General features: G+C 37.2%; 1 protein-coding gene and 1 pseudogene across 1 annotated transcript in view; both read left to right on the forward strand.

Annotated features, from left to right (window-relative positions):
• The window catches only part of LOC120593753 (succinate--CoA ligase [GDP-forming] subunit beta, mitochondrial), a 191,976-nt gene that overhangs the window by 158,666 nt on the left and 8,925 nt on the right, over positions 1-24,385 (forward strand). The window contains exon 9 of the mRNA XM_039851661.1: positions 13,560-13,680. Within this exon, the coding sequence (XP_039707595.1) occupies positions 13,560-13,680 (121 nt within the window). The remainder of the gene's footprint in view (positions 1-13,559; positions 13,681-24,385) is intronic.
• On the forward strand, positions 1,496-1,613 carry LOC120593838 (uncharacterized; annotated as a pseudogene).

Here is a 24,385-nt window from a genome sequence, read left to right on the forward strand (position 1 = left end):
AGTGGCAGGAATTGGCATACTATGGGAAATGTCAACCTAGTCAGGGTGAATAAGAAATGGAAGATGACCTTAGCTAGTTGAGCAACTCAGAAAACTCTCCCAAGGTTTCTGGATTGAAAACTTGGACATGATACTTAAAATAAAAGGAAATAAAAAGGAGACATTTTATGGTTTTAATAAACACGTGTCTGTCAATCCAAGGAGCTTCTACTTAGATAGGACATGAACAGAAATTAAATAGATTCAAGACTACCTTTTAGATCCTTCCAGAACATAGGAAAATACATATTCATGAAATAAACCAATGCTGAGGGACGTGGGATGGATGAGGAGGACTTCTGCAAAGAGATTTTTGTCCCAATATTTCAGAGAATAAAGGGCAGTTACAGGTGTAGAGAAGAGAAAAGGAAATGCTAACATATCAGTAAAATAAAACAAATACTTGTCTGGATCTTGTGGATTCAGGTAATATGTGTGCATATCTGGCCTTACCAGGTGCTTGCTGGTCACTTTCCAAAAAACTTATGTGGAGCTTATGTAATTTGAGAGTTTCTGTTTCCTTCCCTACTTTTTTGTTTGTTTGTTTGTTTGTTTGTTTGTTTGTTTTGGTTGTTAAGCCACCCTATACATATTCTCTTGGGGTGTTCACTATTAACAGCTCAATGACACAGTTTATTTGCTTGAGAAAACAGAATAATGTGACTTTTGAGATAAATATGAGGCCACCCCTTGTAACTGGGTCATTGGAGTTTCACAGAAGTTTAACATCATCTTTTGTCCAAGGCTGCAGACCTACATTTTTACTTATTAACTATCTTTTCAGATTTGTTTCCATGTTATTTGTGTTCCTTCTTTAAACAGACTGGGAGACCATGTGGCGATTCAGCCTTACTGAGACTATCTTAAATTACGCTAAAACTAAGGATTGCAAGTCATCTTCTAGATGGGTCTTCCTTAGTTTTCATTTGTAACTAATAAACCAAATGAAGCCATTTCAGTGCTGAGAAGCTTGTTTTCACCTGACAAGCTATCATTTGTCATTTATAATGGGCAGGGCCCAAGAAGCATTTGGCTTATTTTCCTTTTTCTACCTTTACTTTAAGTATAGATCTAGATAGTTGATGAGCAGTAATTTCAGAGTCTTAGTGTTAGCCATCTTCTCCACAAAAACAAGGAAAGAAATGTTTGATAATATTAAATGGCGTGAGCTGAGAGTGTTCAGATTTTTTTTTTAAATGTTACTTTTATTTTTTAACTCAATTGTGAATATGTTGTAGAGAGAAGAAAACTAAAAACTATAAAGAAATAACCTTCTAGTTCTAGCAGGTTCAGTCTTCAAATAAATAATTTTTTTCTAAAATCAAGCTGGGTTGATCGAAAGAGGATGTTGATATCTCTCTTACCAGGAAACAATGACTCACTCACTTATGTACCTTCAGTCATGGTATATGAAAGAGTTTATTTACAAAAAGACTGATAAAGAGAGTGTGGTAGAGTCTATGGCCATGCCACCCTGAACAAGCCCGATCCCATCTGATGTTGGAAGCTAAGCAGGGTGGGGCCTGGTTAGTACTTGGATAGGAAACCACCAGGAAGACCAGGTGCTGTAGGCATAAAAAAATTAAAAAATAATAATAATAAGGATTTGTAAACTGACAAAGTCCTTGCAATCTGTGAGGTCAACCAAGGGTAGCCTCACCTAAAAAAATAAATAAATAAAGAGACAGTGTGGTAGAGGGTACAGGAGCTGTAAGAGAAAGTACAGGAACCTGAGGCTAGCAACTTGTGATCTTTTATATCCCTAAACCAAAAGGAGAAAAGGTTTCTTGACCAGAATAAAAAGTCTATAATGAAGATTTTCTTAAGATGATCAGAGACCTTTTGTGGAGGGACTCAAGATAACCTTGCTGAAGGATCTGGAGGAATATACACACCCTGACTCCTTCTCCTCCTGCCAAGGCTCCCTGATGCCAGGCAGGAAAGGAGCCCATTGACGTAGCCCCTAGGATCAGCCTTCCAGGACCAAGAGGAGCAAGGTGGAAAAGATTAGAACAGACCTGGAGAGGCACACAAGTCATCTACAGCACAGATGGGTCCTAGATGACATCCTTTTGATTGCCTGTTGAGCATGTGCCTCAGGGGATAGAATGTTCTGGAATCCTTTTGTAAAAAGGAGTCTCGCAGCTTAAGAACTCTGCTGAGGTCCACAAAAGGTTCACCATGGGTGGGAGAGGGTGTGGCCAATCAGTGATTAAACTCTGAGTGGAAAGAGTTTGGTTCAATTTTATTCCTAGCAGGCAGTGGAGAGTGTTTTGCCAATGTAGTATTAATTTGCTCTAGACATGGTATTCTGACATTTGCTGAACAGCTAAATAAATAGATCCAACTTCTACACAACGGATTACAGCAAGGTCAGACAGTGCTATCAGTAATTTTAGAATATCGTCTACAGCTGAGGATGTTTTTTTTTTGGTGACAGTGACTGATGCTGCTAGTAGTTGTCAAATAAATTCTATAGATTACTCTCCTCCTGATATTAAATATTACCAGGGACCAATCCTGCCCAAGCATTTTAGAGGAGCTAATTGAAATGGGATATTGATTTTTATAATTACAAATGTTTTAATGAGTAACATTTTTGGGAGATTCTTAACAGTTTTTTGTTTTGCTTAATATGATTGAATTTAAAGTTTTGATGCTAAAGAATGTTATCTTCAATGACAGTTTTGGAATTTAAGATTCTGGGTATGAGGACTGAGGTTAGAGGTCATTTTACTGTAATGAACAAAGGATGAAAGTTTGTTCTTACAAAGAAATTTGGCAGTAAACTGATTTTCACAAATATACCAGTGAGATCTGTTATGAGAAGACACATATGTATGTGTTTTTTAATTATTTTACTTACAACAATTTTAATATACATTTTAGTCATAATAAATAGCTTACAACTTATTGAGATCTTAGCTGGAAGTTTATGTTTTTATTCTGCTCAGTCAGCTATCTATCCATTAGGAGTTTTGATATGAATCTTTATCAACTCTTTGTTTTTACAGAAAACTAAATGATCAAATAGGTTTATTGGAACAGATGTATGAAGCATCACAGAATCATTATATGCCACCTTCATCTTAAATTACACTTGTTATTTACAGAAACAGTGGGTTTTGCTATTAACTAAATTTATCTTCATTTCTCTGTGGTGTGAAGTGTGAATCTGTGTGGTCCTAAGTTTTGGCTCTGTCTGCTTAGCTAATTTTTTTTAATTGGTGTCAGTCATAAATAAATGCTGTTCCTTTCCTGTAGGAGCAGTTACCCTGTGGGGACCATAATGTTGCAACAATAAATAGATAGACATCCCGTTTATAGATTAATAAATGGGTCCTACACCAAGTTGCCAATTTTATGGGAGTTCTCTATATTAACTCTCCAACTAATGATGATAGGATATAGATATTCACATTCATCAAGATGGCACAAGTCTGAGGTGATTGGACAAAATACTGCTTAGAAAGAGTGTGTCAATAAATATTTTTAATCTGCACCAATGTATCTCCCATTACAAATAAAATGTAGATGTTGCATTATGAACAATGAGTATCTTGCCTTGAAAGCAGTTATATGTTAAGCTAGGAAGGCAGTTTTGTTACCCAAATATTTCTCAACAGTCAATTCTAGTAGCTCATTTCATAAGTGAGAATTGTATGCTTTTTTTGTTGTTGTTGAAGTCTTTTGATGCTTCCTGGTGAAAGGGTAAGACCAAAATCTCCCCACCCCGTTTTTTAAAAAACATTCTTTTAGCTTCAGATGGCTCTTTGGCCAAATAACACATTATAGTAGTTTTTGCAAAAACTATTTAAAACACATAGTACCCAAAAAGTACCTTGTATTTTCCATTTTAAATGTCCAACTGTTTTTCATAATTCTGGCAATGGTTCTGATTCTCATTTCAGAAAGATATAGGAAATGTCTCTGTAAAAGATAAAAAACAATTCTGTGCTATTCCCTCAAGTCTCTGTGTTCTCAGTCTTTTTAATTCCTTGTCTCCCATGCCTGCTTATAATGCCAACCAATATTTCCATCTTCAGAGTTTCCCTCCTCTCAAAAATCTTGTTAATAGCTGACTTAAGCACTGTCACTGTTTGCTGGCAACTGGGGAAACATTTGTATCCACACTTGGACTAGATGAGGCATTCATGGTTGTTGTTCTTGATTATGAAAGCCTTCCAGTTTTGCAGATATTTATAAACATGGTCTAAATAGTAAAACAATTGACATCTTTGTGGAGAAGGACCTTAGATCCCCGTGCCACCTAACTACCCAATATACCAGCTTTTGAACACCTTTTTTACCAGCTCTCTAGGGACCAAACTTCTAGCACTTTGACTCTTTTGCACAAAATGACTAAAATAGGGTGTTATAAGTTGGAACACAGATCATAAGCTATTTGACCAGATGATTTTTTCATGAAGCATTACATAGGCCTAATGTTTCATAAAACACTTTAGAAAGCTTTGACTTAAGGAAACAGACACTCGTCTTGGGAGGAAGTACAGCTTTATAATTTATATGATTCAGTATTCATAGTATTTTGTAACCAGTGGGGGGTGGAGGATAGTATTCCTAATGAAAGGTGCCTTGGTCTAATCTAATGCTGACAGTCAATATTCAGGGTTTTTTTGGTTTTCATTTGTTTATACATGCATAATGAATGAGATTGTAGTAATTATGCCCAATGTAAATTGGGTTTCCTTAGGGTCTGAAAAAACCGTTAAAGGAGGGGCACCGTTGATAGACTAAATCTTTCAGTTCTGATTATCAAAATATGTGTTATGTAACTTCAAAATTAGGGAGACAAATATAGAATACACTTGATTTGACTCTTTCCTCCACTGCCATGGCAGGCATTGTTAACAAGTTGTAGATCTCCCACTGAATCAAGATATGAATCATTGTTCTTTTCAACACAGCACTCCAAACAGCCACTCACACAATTACTATACCTCCCAGTGGCCCCTCCATCACCTGATATTTAAAATTTGTATTAACGATGATATCTCATGTCATAATTCTCCATTAGAATTTTACTTATCTTAATTAGAAATAATAACAGTGGCAAAGCGATAAACTTCAGAGTATCAGAAAGGAGAAAGGGGGCTTATCAGTCATCAGAGAGGATTTCTTGTAGGGACATCTATCCCAATTCAGGATGGATCTAGGTTTTGAAGACTAGGACCCACTCTTATACCATCATTACCACTCCATAGTCCCATCTAAGTAGGGATTACAAACCACAAGCTCCGGACAAATCTTTTATCAGTAAATAAGAAACATATTGGGTTGTGAAGAACCAAAACTCACCTGTCCACAAAACTATAAAAGATATCTTCTTTTATATCTTTTGAGATTTGAAAGCAAAATATACTTGGGTATCAGAATATAGAACTCAGAGGAGTATTTTTTTAAAGCTTGGAAATAGAATTAAAATAGAGCTGGGGTTCTTGACTAATGGAAGTCACTGGTTCTAGAGAGACAACAAGAGGGCATAGAATGTGAACTTTGAAGTAGGACTGACTTAGTTCAAATCCTGGCTCCATTGCTTAGTCACTCTGTGCCTTTGAACAAGTTGTTTAATCTCTGAGTCTCAGTTTACTTTCCAGGGAAGGTTGTAGTACATAATTCCTAGCACCTAGGAAAAGTAACAATAAATATTAGTCCTTCAAACCATTTTACTTATTCTAGTGAGGAGAAGATAGTTGTGCCACCTAACTGCCCAATACATCAGCTCCTTAACAGCAGTATATAAATAGGGTGAAGAATTTAAGAAGAGAATAGACAAATCAAGAACAAATTAGACACATTTCAAGCTTAATGAAAATTTAGATCTCCATCCAAATATTGTTCATCCATCAGATGTCATTTTCATGCTATCAGTTTTGCAAAGTTGAAATAAAATGATAGAGTTTATCTTGATTGAGTAATTAAAAATGCCAAAATGTTGTTTGGTATTAAAGGTGATGTTTAAGATATTTCCTTTTGATTCTGAGATTTTCAAGCTTGATTTTGAACTCACTAAAAGTGTTTTTTTTTTCCCTTAGAAGAAATTAAAAGAGCAAAGTGGAAGAGTGTTTTTCAAGAAGAATCATTTTTCTCATATTACTTGTAGCTATTCGGGGAATACATCATTTGCTTTAACCCAAGGATTCTAGCGCTTGAATTTGTACAAAAGAAAATAATTTCAAACTTCAAGCACAAACCAAAGGTAGAAAAGCAAGCTAGAATAGTTCTCCCAGATTTCAGCAGAAGGCGAATCAGGTCCCAAATGAACTGATCTGTCTGCTTATTTGTGAGATTACAACAAAGCTCAAGATTAAATTCTTCACCTGAATCACTTCCTTATTGACTGAATCCATTTGGACTCACCTCTAATTTAGCAGAGTATTTTTATTAAAGCCAGGCATGCAAACATCAATTATCCAAGCTTCATCCAATTTTCTTCACCATTTATTTTCTTTCATTGGCTGCCAATGGATTAGAAAACATGATTAGAATTCATCAGGAAAATAAAAACAACAACAAAAGAGAGAAACAGTTCCACAAAAACAGATACTTAAACAAAAACAACAACATTCAGAATTAAAATAACTAGTGATTTTTTTAAAATGTCTTTATCTTGCCTAATATAAACATGCTTGCTTGATTTTTATCAGCGATGCCTACTACATTGGGACTAAATTAGCATGCTGAGTTGGAATAAGCAGAGACAAACCCAATAGTTGCATTTACTGTGCTTAATGTATATGCCATAGCATGTTTTAAATGCAGAACAGTACTTAACCAGTAGCAATAACCACTGCAAAATGGCTGGCTTATTGCTGAAGTCTTTCTGTTTGTTCCCTTCCAGCCAGTGTTGGGGAGAGAAAGAGAATAAAGTGAAGACATTCAAGTCATTTTGTAAGCTCGTTAAAGGTACAGGTTTTGTTTCAAAGGAGTGATATTAAGGTTGACATGGACATATTTATTTAATCAGCCACCACTATAGCCTGGGCACCTTAGTGTTGTCAGTGATGGCAAAGTGGTTCAACAAAGGAAAAGAACTTAAAATCTGAAAAGTGCTATTAAATACCTAATGATGCAATATAGGAGGTATGGTGATCGCAGTGAACTTGAGGGTAAGCATAAACCAAATCTTGTCTGTGCGGGGGGTTGGCAAATTATCACTTGTTTTTATAAATAAAGTTTTATTGGAACACAGCCATGCTTATTCATTTACATATTGTCTATGACTGCTTTCACACTGCAGCAGCAGAGTTGAGTAGTTGTGACAGAGACTGACTCATAAAGCCTAAAATATTTACTGACTATCCCTTAACAAAGAGAGTCTGTCAACCCCTGGTGTATGTCAGCAACATCCCTAAGATTGCCCAGCTGTAGGCCCTAAAAGTTTTTGAGCCTCAATCTATACCTAAAATAGAGGTCATAAAACCTATCTTACAAATTTAATGTAAGTACGTTGAATAAATATCCTTCCCTTCCTGGCCTTTTTGAAGTCTTCATAGGTGTCTTGAAACCAAAGAGCTCTCACACTTCTTCTCATGGCTTGTTGAGAATTAACTTGCATAAGACTCTGTGTGATTTAGCCCTTGCTGGTGTGGTCTGTCTCATTTCCTACCACTTGACTTCTCAAGATCCAGGCACGAAATATTTTTCGTTCTATTCAGTTTCTCAAATGCACCAAGTTTTTTTCTGCCCCTCAACCTTTGCCCATGGTATTCCCTTGTCTTGAGATACTTACTCTGTTCTTCTGTGATTCTATGTGGCCCCTTCCTGACAGTCCTTTAGGTCCTAACTTCAATGTCACTGCCTATGAAAGGCCCTCCCTGACCACCCAGTATTACATGAGTCTTGTCCTGTGATCTCAGAATACCCAGTGTTTCTCTTCCTTTCGTAACTATTATCACAGGTTGTAATTTTAGATGTTGATAAAGAACATTTTTGCCTATTTCTTAAAAATCTTTCTTGCCAGGTTAGCTACTGACCACATCTCAATGTGCTGAGCACAGATTTGGCCCTCAGGAATATGTCTTGAATAAATTACTCACTTCTTATAAACCAATCTGGTAATATTTGTATTTCCACATAATGTTGAAGAAAAAGAATTGAATTTTTTATTCTGACAGCATACTGGCTTTATCATTTGATGTAAGTTGTTTTTTAACCTCTCTGGGCTTCAGTTTCTCATCTGTGAGATGGGATAGGTAATATCTACCTCACATATTTGTGGCAGATCAGCTGCGGTAATAAATGAGAAAATACTAAGCACAATACATATTGTAGGTCTGCAAGAGGTCTGAAAGACATTGGCAGTAGTTAAAGTGAATCTCCAGATCTTCATTCAGTTTCCTTATCTGTAAAACGGGGGTAATACTACTTATGTGTTAAACGTGTCAGTACAAGTTAAATAATTAGAATACTGCCTGCCACTTGTTAAATGCCTAGTAAACATTAGCTAATATTGTATCTGTGATTATTACTAATATCTAGATTCTTGAAGATTATGGACACTCTTCCCGGAAAAGTACACATTCAAACAAAATTTTATAAATCGTTGCAAAGAATTCACAGTTTCCCTGCAACTCATACCCCTATCCTATATGCATTTGCTGTGTGTTAACCTTTCCCTTGTCTGCTTTTAAATTATTGGCCAAATCTTATAGGAGCAGTTTAGTCATGAGACTTATCTAAAATTATCCAAAAATATTGTCTTGTGTGTGAATTTATCTGACTGTGATTCCTTAATGTTCATCAGATACTCAAAAGTATTATATTCCCAAAGATAGGTTTAGTTGTGATTTTATTGGTTTATTTGTTTATTCAGGGTTGAGAGGAGCTTGATAAATACCAAAGGCTGTTGTTTTCTTCTTTTGAAGCTCATTCTTTAATTGAGGACTAAAATCTGCAGCCAGAGTATATTTTGCAAAGCCAAACACACAGACATTTGAAAAACCTGCATTTTGACTGCCCAGCCACTTGCACAACTTTTAGCAGCTGCCACAGACGTGGCTTTGGGAATAGCCGTTTAGGGTCTATGGATGTGCTCAGTGTATCTGGCTCCATAACTGCCTCACTAGATGATCTTTACTTTTGCGAAATAGTAAATAGCAACCCTTGTAATTCTCATCTAAGAATATAGAAAAGCCTCAGTTCTTGAAAGCCCTTTGAAATCTTCTGGGAGAGTCTCTGGATACTTAGATAGACCTAGCACTGATTTTTTTTTTTTTTTTTTTGAATTCTCTCTGCCAGGAAAAAAAAAAAGAAAGACTATTAAAAGTTACTATTGGTATTGTCATGGAACAGCAATTAGTAGTTATAATAATGAATGAACATGTGAGGTACACATTTAAAATTTGACAAGCTTTATAAATGTTAAATAATAATGATGTCACAGTGCTTTCATTTCCAAACTGTCTTAATTTCATTCTCAGTTTGAGATGGCAGATTACAGGCGTTAATTATAGAAATTGGCCCTGAGTGAAACCTTAAATCAGATTTCCATTAAAGTGCATGACTGCAGCAAATTACTTTATAGTGGGAGAAAATGGCATCATCGCTGGCAGAGTGGGGTTTCCCACCACCCCTCGTTGTGATTTTCCTCTTAGTGCTCTGTGGTACATCAAGTTTCCTGAACTTCCTGTTTCCCCGAGCTAAGCATCCTGTGTACCTCTGTGTCCTGTTGCTCTTCTTATAAAAATCCTACCTCCTACGTTAGTATTATTCAGACTTTCTCTTTTTCTCTCTCTTTCTTACTACTTCTCTCTCCTTCATTTCTCTGCCCTCTACCTCGCTCCCCTCTGCATCTCTCTCCCTCCTCTTTTCCTCTTTCCCTCCCGCTTGCTTGCTCATTCTCTCATGCTCCCTATCTCACTGCTTTTCTTTCTTGCTCTCTCCATCCCAGTACTCTCACAAGATTTCTCTGTATATCTCATGTTCCCTCATGTACTCACTTTCCTCCCCATCCCTCTCTCTCTCTCCTATCACTTTACCCGTGTCCTCCCAGGGAGCCTACTTTCAAGACCTGCCTTCACCCAGCTCTGGAAAAAGAAGGAATAAGCAAAAAGAACCAAGTCCCCATCACTGGCCTCTGGCACTCGCTGCTCTTTCTGCCTCACCTGCAGCATCTCGAATTATTCCCCTATTCAGCCTGTAGGTCCTGAGTGAACTAAATTGGGTGACACCTCTGCCTTCACCCTGGCCTCTCCTTTCTACCTGAGTTCCTGCTCTTTCCTTCTCTTTGTCTCCTGGAACAATACCTCTTCTAAAAGCCCTCTCTTGTTACAGCAGTCTGTATCACCGGCCGTGCCCAGAATTGTAACTGCCAGCTTCCTGGTCTCAAATTAGTGTTTGAATTACTAGAAGACAGTGATGATATCTTATTCATCTTCTTACCCCAAGCATTTAACTAAACTCTGTGCTTGGTACCAGTGTGATGGTCATTAAGTGTCTCTTGAAATTCATTCACTCTTGAAACTATTATTAGATGATTATGCTTGTGTCATGGGTTGTGCTAGTTGCTGATGGGGAAACTACGTAGTCCTGTTGCAATGGAGCACAAAGGTGACCCACACAGGAGCATTGATCTTGGAGCTGGGTTCACGGTGAGAGGTGAATAAACTACAGTGGACAACAGTCTGTTTCTCAGCAAGTCTAACAAAGCCAGTTATTCCTCCTTTGGTGGAAAAGTGGGCTTTTCCTTGGGTTCAGCAGCAGTGAAGTGGTTGGCTTACCTTATAGGTACATATGAAGAGTATCTATTTTTAGATACCTGAGGCAACACCAGGTCCACAGCTCATATTCGGCACTCCTTCGAGGACGTACACACACTGAATATATTGAATCATAGAGCCAAGGGCATCTTGTCTCTTTGCCTCCCACTCCTGCCTATATAGATGAATTAACACGAGTTTGTTGTGTATGATACAACTACTATATAGAGTGATCATACTGTTTTAGATGGGTCGAACAGAGTAATTCACTCTACGTTGATGAGACAGACAACTTGACTGACAAGTTGTTGACATCTGAACTCAACCTTAAATACCATGCAGGTTGGAACATAGAAGAGGTGTATGTGTGCTTTACTGGGAAGCCTAGTTCTTCTACAGAAACTTGAGTGAGCCTTGGCCATTACTGGTTCCTGAGTTTCTCTCTTGGACCCCATGGAGTCAGTATTTCTCTTGAGTGTTTTTTCTTTCATTGTTCTGGCACGTTCCCCTCTATCCCACAGCTATTTGGAAACGACTGCTGTACCAAGCCTCAGTGCTAACAGCATTTAAAAGCTGTTATTAGAAAGCAAGCTTCTGCTTACCAGTCAGCCTGCTGTGAGTGGTAATGGGAGATTTCTTTTTTGGGAGTAACCCCAATCTCTAATTGGTTTGAAAAATATTGCTCATTTATTTTATTCTTAAGATGTTACCTTTTTAGTGAACTTCAATAAGTTTGTGTTTCTATTAAATTCAAATTCAACATAGCTCTATTCTGCTAAAAGAGGTCTTTTAAAAAAATTTTTACTTGCTATCTATGTAACCTGCCCACTTTCATTGTTGCTTGTTGAAATAAATGCATGTATAGTGCAGCCACTATGGAAAACAATATGGAGATTCTTTGAAAAATTAAAAATAGAGCTGCCATAATACCCAGCAATTCTACTTCTGGGTATTTATTCAAAGAAAACAAAGCACTGATTTGAAAAGGTATATGCACCCCTGTGTTCAATACAGCATTATTTACAATAGCCAAGATATGGAAGCAACCTAGATGTCTATCAATAGATCAATGGGTAAAGAGGATGTGGAGTGTGTGTGTGTGTAATGAGAAATTATTCACCATGAAAAAGAACAAAATCTTGCTATTTGCAACAACACAAGTGGACTTAGAGGGTATTATGCTAAGTGAAATAAGTCAGAGAGAGAAAGACAAATACTGTATGATTTCACTTACATGTGGAATCTTAAAAAAAAAAAATCAGAAACAGACTCATAGATACAGAGAACAAGCTGATGGCTGCCAAATGGGAGCGGGGTGGGAGGATAGGGAAGAAAGAAGGAAAGAAAAATAAAGAAAAGGGGGGTGAGAGGATGGAGAAAGAGATGCACATATAAATACACATTAAGTACTTCACAGACATACATTAAGCATTAAGCATTTCACATGTATTATATCATTTAGTCCTTTCAACAACCTTATGGACTAGGTATTACTATTTCTATTTTGTAGATGAGGAAACCGTGTTCAAGACAAGGCGTGTACCTTGTCCAAGGTCCCAGCTCTAGCACCTGGCATGAATGAAGAATCAGTAGGTTTTCTGGAGAGCTGACTTTGAGTCTCATCACTGCTACATGCTAGCTTTATGACCTTGGGACACATCGTGTGCATTCTCTGAATGGCTTTATCAGCAATGAAGTACAAACCTTCCTTGTATTTTCTGAATAGCATTCTGGCAAAGATCAAAATTAAAAATGAGAGTTCATATAATAGCACTTTCTAAAACAGTTAAGTGCTGAACAAATATAAGGTATTCTTTTCTCATATGCTTTGTGTAGTTAATTTAGCATATTGAAATAATGGGATTTTAAAATGGCATGCAACACACACATATATGCTTTGCAATTAGTGTAGCATAATTTAATTGTGATTCCATTGTTGGAATTTTGATGCCTCAAGCTTGATGAATAGCCATTTTCTGTGGGTGTTATCAATTAATCTAGGTAATGAATTCTCTTCATTATCTTGTTCTTCATGTTAATTATACAGGATTCTCTTATACCTATTTATCAAGTCAGGACAAGTACAGTTTTTTTTTTGGCCTACACGCTTTTGAATATAAATACACAGAAATAGGTTAACATGACATGTTTAAATTTACATTTCAGTGTAAATTTAAGTCAGTGATTTGACTTTCCTTATATCCTTACTTGTATGAGTTTGTATCTTTCTTTGGGGGTTCTTTTTTTTAAAAAAAAATCAAAATGATTGCTATCTAAGATAATGAAGCTATCTCTGACTTTTGAGAATATATCTCTAGCATATCAAAGCATGGAAAAGTTTCTATCTTTGCCTGTTAATACAAACAACAAATAATAAGTTTCTAGTTTTGAAATATTCCATAAGGCACCATAACAGATAAATTTAAGTATAAACCATGGGGAGAAAAAATACTAGTGAATAAAATTTTAAATGACACTATTCATCAAGGAACAACTTTAGAAAACTATTTTAAAAAGCAGAAGATAGTATGTAATAAATGAATGGTGATTTAATTCATTTTGAGGTCAAAGAAGTGATTGACAAGATAATATGGATTAATATGATAATGTTACATATAGGTATTAATTCAGTACTAAATTTTAACTTTCTTAATATTTTCTAGGCCTTTTGTTTTATATTTTATGTTCTATGTTGGAAAAAAAAAGTATATTTTTATTTGTCTCTATTGTTTAGCCAGCTATTTTCGAGAATGTTGGCTATCAGCATTTTGATAGGTACCTTCTTATTTTTGATTTCAGGTTGAAGCCATCCTTGTCAATATTTTTGGTGGCATTGTCAACTGTGCCATCATTGCCAATGGGATCACCAAAGCGTGCCGAGAGCTGGAACTTAAGGTGCCCTTGGTGATTCGACTTGAAGGTGAGTGACGGTCAGTTTCCACAGTTCTAGTCTCATTCTCCAAGGTCAGGTGACCAGAGTGTTATGCATTCATAGACTTCCTGAGAAATCAAAGGAAACACTGGATTAAATAAAATGAAATAATTGCAGTACAACAGTACGTCTGTGAGCATCTAACAGGCTAATATAGATTACAGCTCTCCAAGAATGGCATATATTATGATTCTCCACATTTTCAATACTTATTCCAGTGTGGAGCCCTTTTATTATGAATCATTTTATGAGATTAGTGTTTTGAAAGAAACACTCTGAGAAATGCTGCTCCAAGAATTATTCATCATGGGAAGGCAATGGTTCTCAAAACCTTTTGGTCTCAGCTCTTCCTTACTTGTTAAAATTGTGGAACACAAGGAGCTCTGCTTTATTTAGTTCATATCTGTCGATGTTTATTGATTAATTTAATAATTTAATTATTTTGGTAAGAGAAGTAAATACTGGAACTGTAAAAATATTTTTAAATAAGATTTTAATTTAATTTTATTTTTATATTATACATTTATACATAAATATATGTACTGTATATTTTATGAACCATAACATAAGTACTTTCTTAAAATTTTAATAAAAATAGCAGCATTATTTGACAGTTTCAAAATTTCTTTAATATGTAGCTTAATATTTGCTTCTTCATTTTATCTTTTGCAATATGTAGTTTTGGTTAAAGTATATGAAGAAAATATGGCCTCATATAGAGCTATATATTTGTAAAAGGCAGAAGTTTTTAAGAATCATTCCATATAATTTTGAATATTCTTCTCTTTGGCACTGCATTAAAATCTACAAGTAATAGTTTCTTTACTAAATATTAGTTTTATGTGTAATCTGAAACTACTTCAATGAACTTTTGATACACTTTTATGCTAAAATACATCAGTCTGTCTTGCACATTAAATGGATTTTATGCATGCATGATTTGTAATATTATCCATTGCTCATGAGGAAAATTTTACATAATGTAGATCTTCCAAACGTTGACACATTTCAACATACAAAGTCAGAAAATTCACATTTGTTAATATCACACCATTCTCCTCAGAGAAGCTTCCAAGTACTGGGAAGCTATCAAGGTGGTAGATGAAAATTTTCCAGAATTCTAATTTTCACTTAAAAGTACAAATTTTATCATCAGCCACAAAACGGTCAGTTGTTTCCCTTGAAATGACAGACTCACTTCACTTATTTTTGAGAAAGTGTCTACCAAATCACTAAGTCTGAACAACCATCGTGTGTCCTTCATTATTCCAAGAAAAAATAGTGTTCAATGGAAAAGTGGGTCCTTTAGCTTGCTAGTCAAACAATTGCACAAAAACTTTTCCTACGAACAACCACCATTGTTCAGTATGCAGTTTTATGTATACTTCCCATTTGGTCACACAGGGTATTAGAAAGACCTGCACTTAATGTTTGAGATTTAATAAAATTAATATTGTTTTTACTGTTCATTAAGGACATTCTTACTTAAAAGTGGCAACATTTTATTACAAGTATGTGGTGGTGAAAAATATAATGACTACTAGTACTGTTTGGTGCCACTGCTTTGATTCGATAGTAACATGCCAATAGCTTCATCCACCATTACTTTTGCTTCATCAGTGCAAATGCCAACAGAGTACTATTATTATTATTATTATTTTATTATTACAACAGAGTATTATTATTATTATTTTATTATTACCAATAGTTTGTTTGTTTTTTATGTCAGGGACCTCCCCCAGGGTTCTATGGACCATACTTTGAAAACTATTGTAGCAGAGAAGCAGAAACAGACATTTTAATGTGAAGAGCTATGCAACAGCTGTGTCACCATTATCAAAAAAAAACTCAGATTACAATGATCAAGCACCCCCTTTGAGTAGATTTCTATAGTATCATTCTTGGGATAGCTCGATTCCCCCAGGTTTCCTGCTGGTGCTGTAAATCTCTAAAGACATTCTTTTCAAGGTGAAGTTCAGGGATATTTTGACCCTGCTATGTATTCCTGTCTTTTGTGATCAAGACTCCAGAACAACTGCAGCCTGTTTTTCTCCACTTCTTCCTTTGTGTCTCTTTCTTCTCTCACTCTCTGCCACTCTCTTTTCTCTCTCTGAGCCTCTCTGCCTCACAAACTTATATCAGGACAATATGCACTTGATAGAAATAATGATCACAAAAGAAAAATGAAAAAAGCAAAAGCTCCAGTTGGCAAAGTTTATAGGGACGTTAAAACATCTGAGTGAATTAAATCTTAAAAATATAAATAGAAATCAGAAGTCTATCTGAGATACTAGGAAGAAGCTTTGAAATCTCTAAATTTATTAAACAATCAGCTTTGCATCTTTTAAGTTAATGCACTCCCCAGGTATATGCCTGTGGGTTTTTAATTAGCTAATTAATATAATAAATACTGTGTGCAGGTTATTGAGCTTTAGGCATTAAGGAGGATGTATAGAAATATAAGAAATGATCTTAGTTACTGGATAACTAGGGAAATAAAACAAAAAGAAAGAAAATTTAACAATACAAGATAATATATATAAAATGTTAGCGAGTGTTTGCTGTGCTAGAATCTGCTTCTATCTTTGTAGCAATGGTCATCAAGACTTCTCAGAAAGCCACTAGTGTGGCTTGTGGAATCTTCAGAAATATTGATACCAAACAGTGTCCTCTGTATCATGGGGAGTTGAAGGTGAAAACTCAAGATGAGATCAAAGAGGATACTGTCCCACAAATTTATATAGGCTAAAAATATGCACAGACACCTTCTTTGGCACCACCCTCCTTTCACATAATGGTCTCTGTCCTATAGTAAGCACCTAGGACTTTCATCAAGAGAGGAAAAGCAGAAGAGCTTTTGGCATTTCTGGAGTCCTAGCTGGTATTCTTTTCTTCCTGTTGTGGGATAAATGTCATTAGGTAAATACAGGCTTTCACACTCAGCATGGCCCCACACCAAGGACACTCACTAATATAGATATTTGATTTCTGAGAAACCAGCAAGGTTAAGACCTATCCCAAAAATTGTATTGGTCCTTCATGATAAATAAGGAAAAGAGGAAAAATTCTGCTTCAGCTCTACTCTTGGCACTAATCATAGATAACAAAATGCAGAAAACGGGAGATGGTATGATTTATAAAGGCCCTATAAAAGGAACCAAATAAAAACCAAGCCTGTGCTCTTTATACTAAGTGAATGCAGACTCCTATAAAGTTTGTATCCCTCAAGCTGAGTGTCTGCTGTAGCCCAGCCCACTTTCATTGGTGCACCCCGTTTTTAAACTTACTCAGTATTGACTACTATAATTATATTATATTTATATATGTGAGTTAGCAAAGAATTATTGTAAAAGGAAAATGTCGAAGTTAAACATGGAAATAAGTAATATTTGAATCATGGAATTGAGTAAAGATCAAAAGCAAGTCATCAGATCTGTTTCATACTTGGGAGTTGATATTGGGACCCTAACAGTGATAGACTGAAACTCAGTAGATCAGAAGGCTGACCTGAGAGAGTAATGATTGCAACAACATGTTATGGCTAAAAGAATGGACTGGGAAAATCAAGTTATGAGCCAGAGTCCATGACATTAGAATCTAAAACCCAGGCAGGATTATCATATAGAAGTAAAAGTGGAATAGAAGCAAGAGCAAAGAGAAAAGTAGGTGAAAGAAAAAGCGGGGAGCTAGGGTTTTAAATCTGCTGACCAAGAGAATAATGGTATAGCCAGTGGATATGGGAAAGTCAGAAGTGGGAAATATACAGAGAAGAGAAGAGTATTACAGTTGGATTTAGCCATCCTTAGTTTGAGATGAAGCTGATGGAATGCCTGTAGAGGTAGAGATGTAGGAATACAGGGAATGATCCATGGAGAGGTGTGATAGACAAATGGATGTTACTCCCATTTTGAAGGCCCCCAGTAAACCACGCTGAGGACTTGCTGAATTGGAAATTGTTCCTCTGCAGTACAGCTCAGTTAAAGTGAGAAACCAACCAAAACCAAAAATCTCCTGTCACAGGAAGTCTGGGTTCTCAGTGCTCCCAATGAGAAAAAGTTGCTAACTACAGGGACTTTTGAGGAGTTTCTCAATCTAACTTTTCCATTTGCTTTCCTCTGGGTTGGAACATAAATTCTTCTCCTCTCACAAATCTTTCCGCATTCAGTTGTGTTTTACCCAGCCTTAGAGTATGATTTAGTTCCTTCTGTTTTTCTAAACAGAGCAACTCTTCATTGCCTTTGGTCACAGAGAAAGACAAAAAGCAGGAACGTTTTGGACAATTCTCGTGGTAGTTTCTATATAACTTACATAGCACTATACTTTCTGTCATAAGTGGTGAATTTCTTAGTGATCTTTATTTTAATATTAAAATTGGTTCACATTTCCAGAATACACACTAATGTCTAGCTAGTGAAAGTGAAATGAGGAAGAAGTGTCTGTGATCACCCCAACATTATGATAAAGCTGAGTGATACATAAAAGCTAAGTATGGTAGATAAATATTACTGGAGTCTGAATTATAATAATAATTGTCATTGCTAACTTTCCTTAATTGCTTTCTAAATTTCAAATACTCTGATACATGGCCGTGTAGTCTGAACAAATGTGAGATTTTTGATGACCAAGATAACAGATATTTCAAAAGCCCGATAATATGTTTTATTAGTAGCATCTATTTCTTATACATAAAGAAGGTGGCCTCTCTTGGTAGTTTTTCAGCCATTTGGAAATCTTGGCATCCTTGCCATGAGTCTCACCAATCTCTGGCCCACATTTTGAAGACTATTGCTACACACAGTGTATTAGGAATGTCCTTATGAGGATAGTTTTAATCAGTCAAATCGGACTTGATTTAGTGGGATTTTGTGGACAAATCTTTGTTCTTAGCTGTATAATAATTACAAGCTGTTTTACCAGTGGATAAGAAAGGATTACTCTCCTCTTTGAAAATGGTAACTTAATAATTATATGTATTTACCTGCCTTATCAGAATAGAACTCACCAGCTGAGACAGGATTACTTTTATTTAAAAGACTCCTGGGTAAATTGAGCAACCACATTTTGGTGGGGAGTTTAGATTTTGTAGACAGTTGTTACTCTTAGGAATAAAGAACAAATAATCTGCAATAAGTTTTCTTTTCTTTTTGAAATGTATACATACTGAGCACAAAAATTCAATGGTTAATTCAGCCCAACCTATGATACTGTTGAGCAATATATGGTCATTTGTTGATAGCTTTGTATATTCAACATGCAAATGTGTTTTAGCCAAAGCTTTGGATTTTGTGGGTGATTTTTTACAGATCTAGATCCAAGAACTTTTCTTTTTTTACAATTCATTTTCTCTTGTCATTTCCCATTTAAATCTGTAGCAAACTCTGTGTTTCAAATAGGCCCGAAGAAGAATTTGCTTTTCTCTCAGATGTTCATTATGATTCCAAGTTAAGGTCACAAAAAAAATAATAATGAGCCTAGATAATTTGTAGGTTGCATCCCATTTCTCTTAGCCAAATCTCGTCAGTTTGATTTTTTTTATCTCAGTACCAAAAGGTTTTTTTTCAGCAACATAAACATTTTGATTCTCTTTTGCCAAATATCTTAGAAACAAGAGACCCCTCCAGTCCCCCTTCTTATCCTTAGCAATCTCTCTACTATTCCATAAACTCTCCCTATAGTTGTTGAGACTATAACCATCTCTAAGTCAGAAACTTTGTATTCTGTTTCTTTTGTTTTTTCGACCAAGGCACCAGCACCTTCTCCATGGATACTTCCTTATCTTTGCCCTCTGAAATACTGACAGATTGGAGCCACAACCAGAGGAATGCAAATTAAGTGTTCTTCCTAGTATGGACACAGTTAAATTGCTGTGTGATACTTTGATCTGGGAAAGGAAACCTTGGGTATTAAAGTGTTAAGAGACAACAACGCAGCTCTCAGCTGTGCCCGTACATTTGGCTGCTGTCCATTCTGCGAGTCTTCAGTTATGCTAGGGTCTGGGACCAGGAAAGAAGAACAGTCATTGTTCTTTTGACACCCATCAAAAAGACAGCCTGGGCAGATGGACTCTGGCTGATAAGCTTAAAAAAAGTTTTCATTGAGAATGTTCGAGCCGTAGGTTCATTGCTTCCACCCAGAGTCAGCAGAGGAAGTGACCCTGGCTCAATGGTGGCACGATTCTGGGTAGAGTGAATGCAGATACCCCGCGGGGCCAGGAGTCTGGCTCTGTGTCTGTTAACATCCCCGGCCTCTTTGCACCTTTCCCAACTTATGCCCGGCCATGAGTTTTCATCTTCTCTTCCTTCCTCAATCTCTGTTCCCTGCAAGGTGAGATGGGCCTGTTTCCCACCTCCACCCCCGGCTTCTCCAAGCACATCTTTTCCTTCTCTCCCTTTTCAGTTCTGTTGCTGCTGTAATGGGAAATGTGACTCCTAGGAGGGGTCAGATGTTCTCTCTCAGTGCACGTCTCTTTTCCTCTTTACGTTTCTCATTCTTTTTTCTGTTCCCATTTTTCTAGTCTCCATTTTCTGCACACCCTGTCACTCACCTTGCTTTCTGCTTCACTAGTGCCCACGTATCTCTCTTCATCTCCTCCTTCCTTCAGTCTCCTGTGGATGTATCCTTATTTGCGTTTGGAGTAAGGAAGCTCACTAGATTTCCCTTCACGTTGACACCTATCACCTCTTTTCCCTTTAATCACTAGCATCTTCTCCCTGTGTTATCGTCCCTAGTGTTAAATTCATCATCACCAGATTAAACCAAATGAGATGTTGGCAACAATCTTGTTCTGTCAACAAGCCTTAAATCCTCTTGTTGTCTAAATCGATAAACACTCCTGAATGCTTAAACTTTGCCACACTTAAATATTAGACCAACTCTCACTAATAACCTGAAGTATTAGTTAGACTACCTAAAGCTATTTTAAATAAAATATTTAGACAAATAATCTATTATATTTGACACTGGGAGTTTTTACGTTGCCTCTAGATAATTTGTGTGAGTAATTGAAATTAATACCATGTTAGACATCTACTGCCTCACTCAAGAAAAAGCTTTCTAACGCACCTTAGGAAAGCTGTCATTATAATGACAGGACTAGGGCTCCTTTAAGGAAGAGGGCCTCTGCATTATGCAGCGTTTTCTTTTTTTTTTTGGTTGACTTGAGCATCTCCAACCACTGTAATAAAAAAGATGGTTTATTGTAGGGTTTTAATGTCATGGAACCTGAAAAGCTCCCTACTCTGACTCTCTCACTCCCTCTTGTTCTTTCTTGGTTCCTCTATGCCCTTGGTCTCTCATCAAGGCCAGCCTGGTCCCTCTCTGTTCCCTAGAAGTCTAGATCCCACAGGTCATCAATCTATTAAGCTTAACTAATAACCATCACTCCTGTCGTCCACAGCCCATCTAAGTAGGCTATGTTGTTGGGGTCTTGAGAGGACCCAACAGATTCTTCTCTATCTGGGTTTTGATCCTGCAGAGAAATAAGATATTAAGAACTAAAGAGACCAAAATATCACCTTATTACTGGAAAAGAAAAAGTTGAAGGATGCACCTTATTGTGTATCAACAGCGAGCTTCCTTATTTGGAATGCCAGAATTAGGCAGCTTTAGACACACTCACAGGCATTACTGGACCTGGGCAGGCCTCCCACCCCCAGGGCAGAAGGCCGAGAGGGGTAAAAGATGATCAGGCTCACAGTGAGCTTCATACTCAAAAGGAAGAGAAGAGGAAGAGGCTGTGTTGCACATGCCAATTTTTCCATTCAAACATTCCAATCAGGTAAGGCTTTTCCACCACCATGGAGCTACTGGTAGTCAAAGAAGAGACCAGGAGTGCTGTGCTAATCACTGCCACTCTGCATGGAAAGAAACGCCCCTCTGATGCACATCACAGATCATTAGTCTGCCCTAGCAGTGGCCTGCCTTTGGGTCATGTGGCCAGTGGCCATCCTTTCAAAATAAGAGCCCGAAGTTGTTTCCCTGAGCAGAAGCTCTGCATGGGGCACTTTGATAAGGAGGAGATTCAGAGCAAGGCAGGTATGGGGGCTTGCGTATCCTGAGTCCTGCCTTACAAAGTCACAGCCCCACTGTCTGCTCCCTGGGAATTTTCCGAGGGGTCAGTCAGTTCATTTCTTCATGCCTCAGTTTCCTTATGTAACACCTGAAAGTCGTATTTGATCAGCCATCAGAGAGAGCGAAAGCACATGGCTATCAGGGAATTGACACAGGTAGATTCTGTCCGCTATTTTATAGGTGACAGGTATGTCCTGTTAAGATAACTCTCCCGGAGAGTGCCACCTTGAAGCTGTCCAGAGGCAGAGATACCTCCATGAGAATGTTTTAGGACAAGAAGGACAAATAGCTTACATCTCATGCCACCTTCTATTTACTGTCAGTGGCTGCCTGCAGTGACGCGCTGAGAAAGATTCTGAAGCTGTATCCCAGCTCAGTGGAAAAGAGTTCTATGATCATTATTGTCTCCCTCAGATGCGAGAAAAGAGAATGGGGGCCCTTGAATCAAGTGTTTGCCATTGTTGATTCGAAGAGAACATAGGTGGAATTTTCTCTCCTAGAAATATAGCTGTAGGCTGTATCAGAAGACAGAAGTGGACTCTACAAGCTGGGAAAGTGCCAAATGAAGCTGGGTTCTTATCCTCTGCCTGGCCCTGCAGTCATGGGGCCAAAATTTTAGATCGTATAGAGCAAAGGTCTGTAAACTTTTTCTGTAAAGGGCCAGATTTTATGCTTTGTGGGCCATATTTTCTGCTGCAGTAACTCAACTCTGCCATTGTAGTACAGAAGCAGCATAGACAATACGGAAAGGAATGAGTGTGGCTGTGCCACAGTAAATCTTTTTTCCAAAGATAGACAGTGGGACATAATTTTCAGCCTGATGTAGAAGAGAGGCAAGCAGTGGAAACACCTCCATGGTATCTGTGACTAAATCTCCCTCTCTCCTCATCTCCAAAATATTTCATAAGAGTCAAGAAAGAATTCGGCAGACAATAGTAAGCTCTCAGAATCTAACTTTTCCTCACAGAAACTATTAGCGATGAGGTCCACTGAGTCATTTCCCCCAAATAAATCAGAATCATGCACAGTGATGCAGTGATGTCCCTTCTTAGACAGCAGTGGAGTTCCAAAGTCAGCATTTCAGACAAATGAGAATTTCTGAAGTCACTCAATTAGAATATATGAGGATTGACAACCATGAAGTAGACTTAAGAAAGGCAAAGTCCATATTGCAGATGTGTAGGCATATAAAACAGTTCCTTCTTTAAAAGATCATTCCTATCCCATAGCTGGTACATAATTGTAAAGTCGCCTTGTTTGCCAGAAGGTTTATTCCTCTCTAGTTTAACATTAAGACTCTTCGTACACTTGGTTTACATTAATATGTGTTGCTTTTTTGAGAATTAACAGTTGAAAGCAAAAGCGTAAGTACCTAGCATAAGCTCTCAATGAATACGTGGTAGACTTGGTCCTAAACCTTACTTGTGTGATCATAAGCATAGACACACCTTGAAATTTTGCCAGGAAGAACCTGGCCATTGGTTTCCTGCCACTGAAGTCGCTGACTTCTGCTGTCCTCATAGGAATAACTGTCACTCTCACATCCTGGGCAGTGGTTTCTTCTCACCATGGGAGGAGAAATCATCAAGGAAAAAGTGTGTACAGGATACAACTGCACAAGTTATCGTCTGTCGCCTTTAATTTTTATAAAATGTGAAAGATACACAGAATTTTGGTAAGATACTCATCCAACTTGAGTAACTTTCCTGGGTTGCTCGGCTAGTCAGTAACAGAGCACAGTTTAAAAATCTCAGCTTCCTCATCTGTGAAATGGGAATAAAAATATAGGAGCATCATAGGATTGTTGTAAGAAGCTGATAAGTTTTTAAGTCACCTGGCTTAATAAATTTTAGCTGTCATTATTATCTGAGCTCTTGACCATAACTCGAGCAAGGGTGGACAATGTGGGCTGCCTGCAGTGAGCCAGGCAAGGTGCTAGGTACTGAGCACGAACCATCTCGAACAAGGAAGGCAAATAAAATTAAAATAGTTCCTTCTCTAAAAGATCATTCCTATCCCTTAGCAGACGCAGAACTGTAAAGTGTTCTTGTTTACCAGAAGGTTTATTTCATTCTAGTTTAACACTAAAGATCTCAGTATGTTTGCTTTACATTAATATATGTTGATCTTTTGAGATTTAACATAGTTGATAGCAAAAGCATAAGCACCTAGCATAAGCCCTCGATGAATTAGGGCAGGAGTTTTACCTCTGATTCTCAATGAATTATTCTATTTCTGACAATATAATAACAAGACAAGAGATATGTGATCAGTTATCTAAAACATGTCGCCAGAAAATGGACCTCTTCTATCTGGTCGTCAGTTGAAAGGAGAATACGAAGGAGGAACAAGGGCACAGGGACAGTGAACATTTTAGGAGGAATTTGCTGCTTTATAGAATTTGATTTGCTTCCACTGACCTCCCCTCTCTCAGGAAAACAAGCGAACAAACAAATAAAAAATAAAACACTTGATTACTTAGAGCAGGGATCGAAATATTTTAGATTTATGGGCGATGCCATCTCTGTCACACCTACTCAGTTCTGCATTATAGCACAAAAGCAGCCATGGACAATCTGTAAATGAATCACTTTGGCTGTGTTCCACCAAAACTTTATTTATG

This window comes from Pteropus medius, unplaced genomic scaffold (genome assembly GCF_902729225.1).
Source record: "Pteropus medius unplaced genomic scaffold, Ma_sr-lr_union100, whole genome shotgun sequence".
In the NCBI taxonomy this organism is placed as follows: domain Eukaryota; kingdom Metazoa; phylum Chordata; class Mammalia; order Chiroptera; family Pteropodidae; genus Pteropus; species Pteropus medius.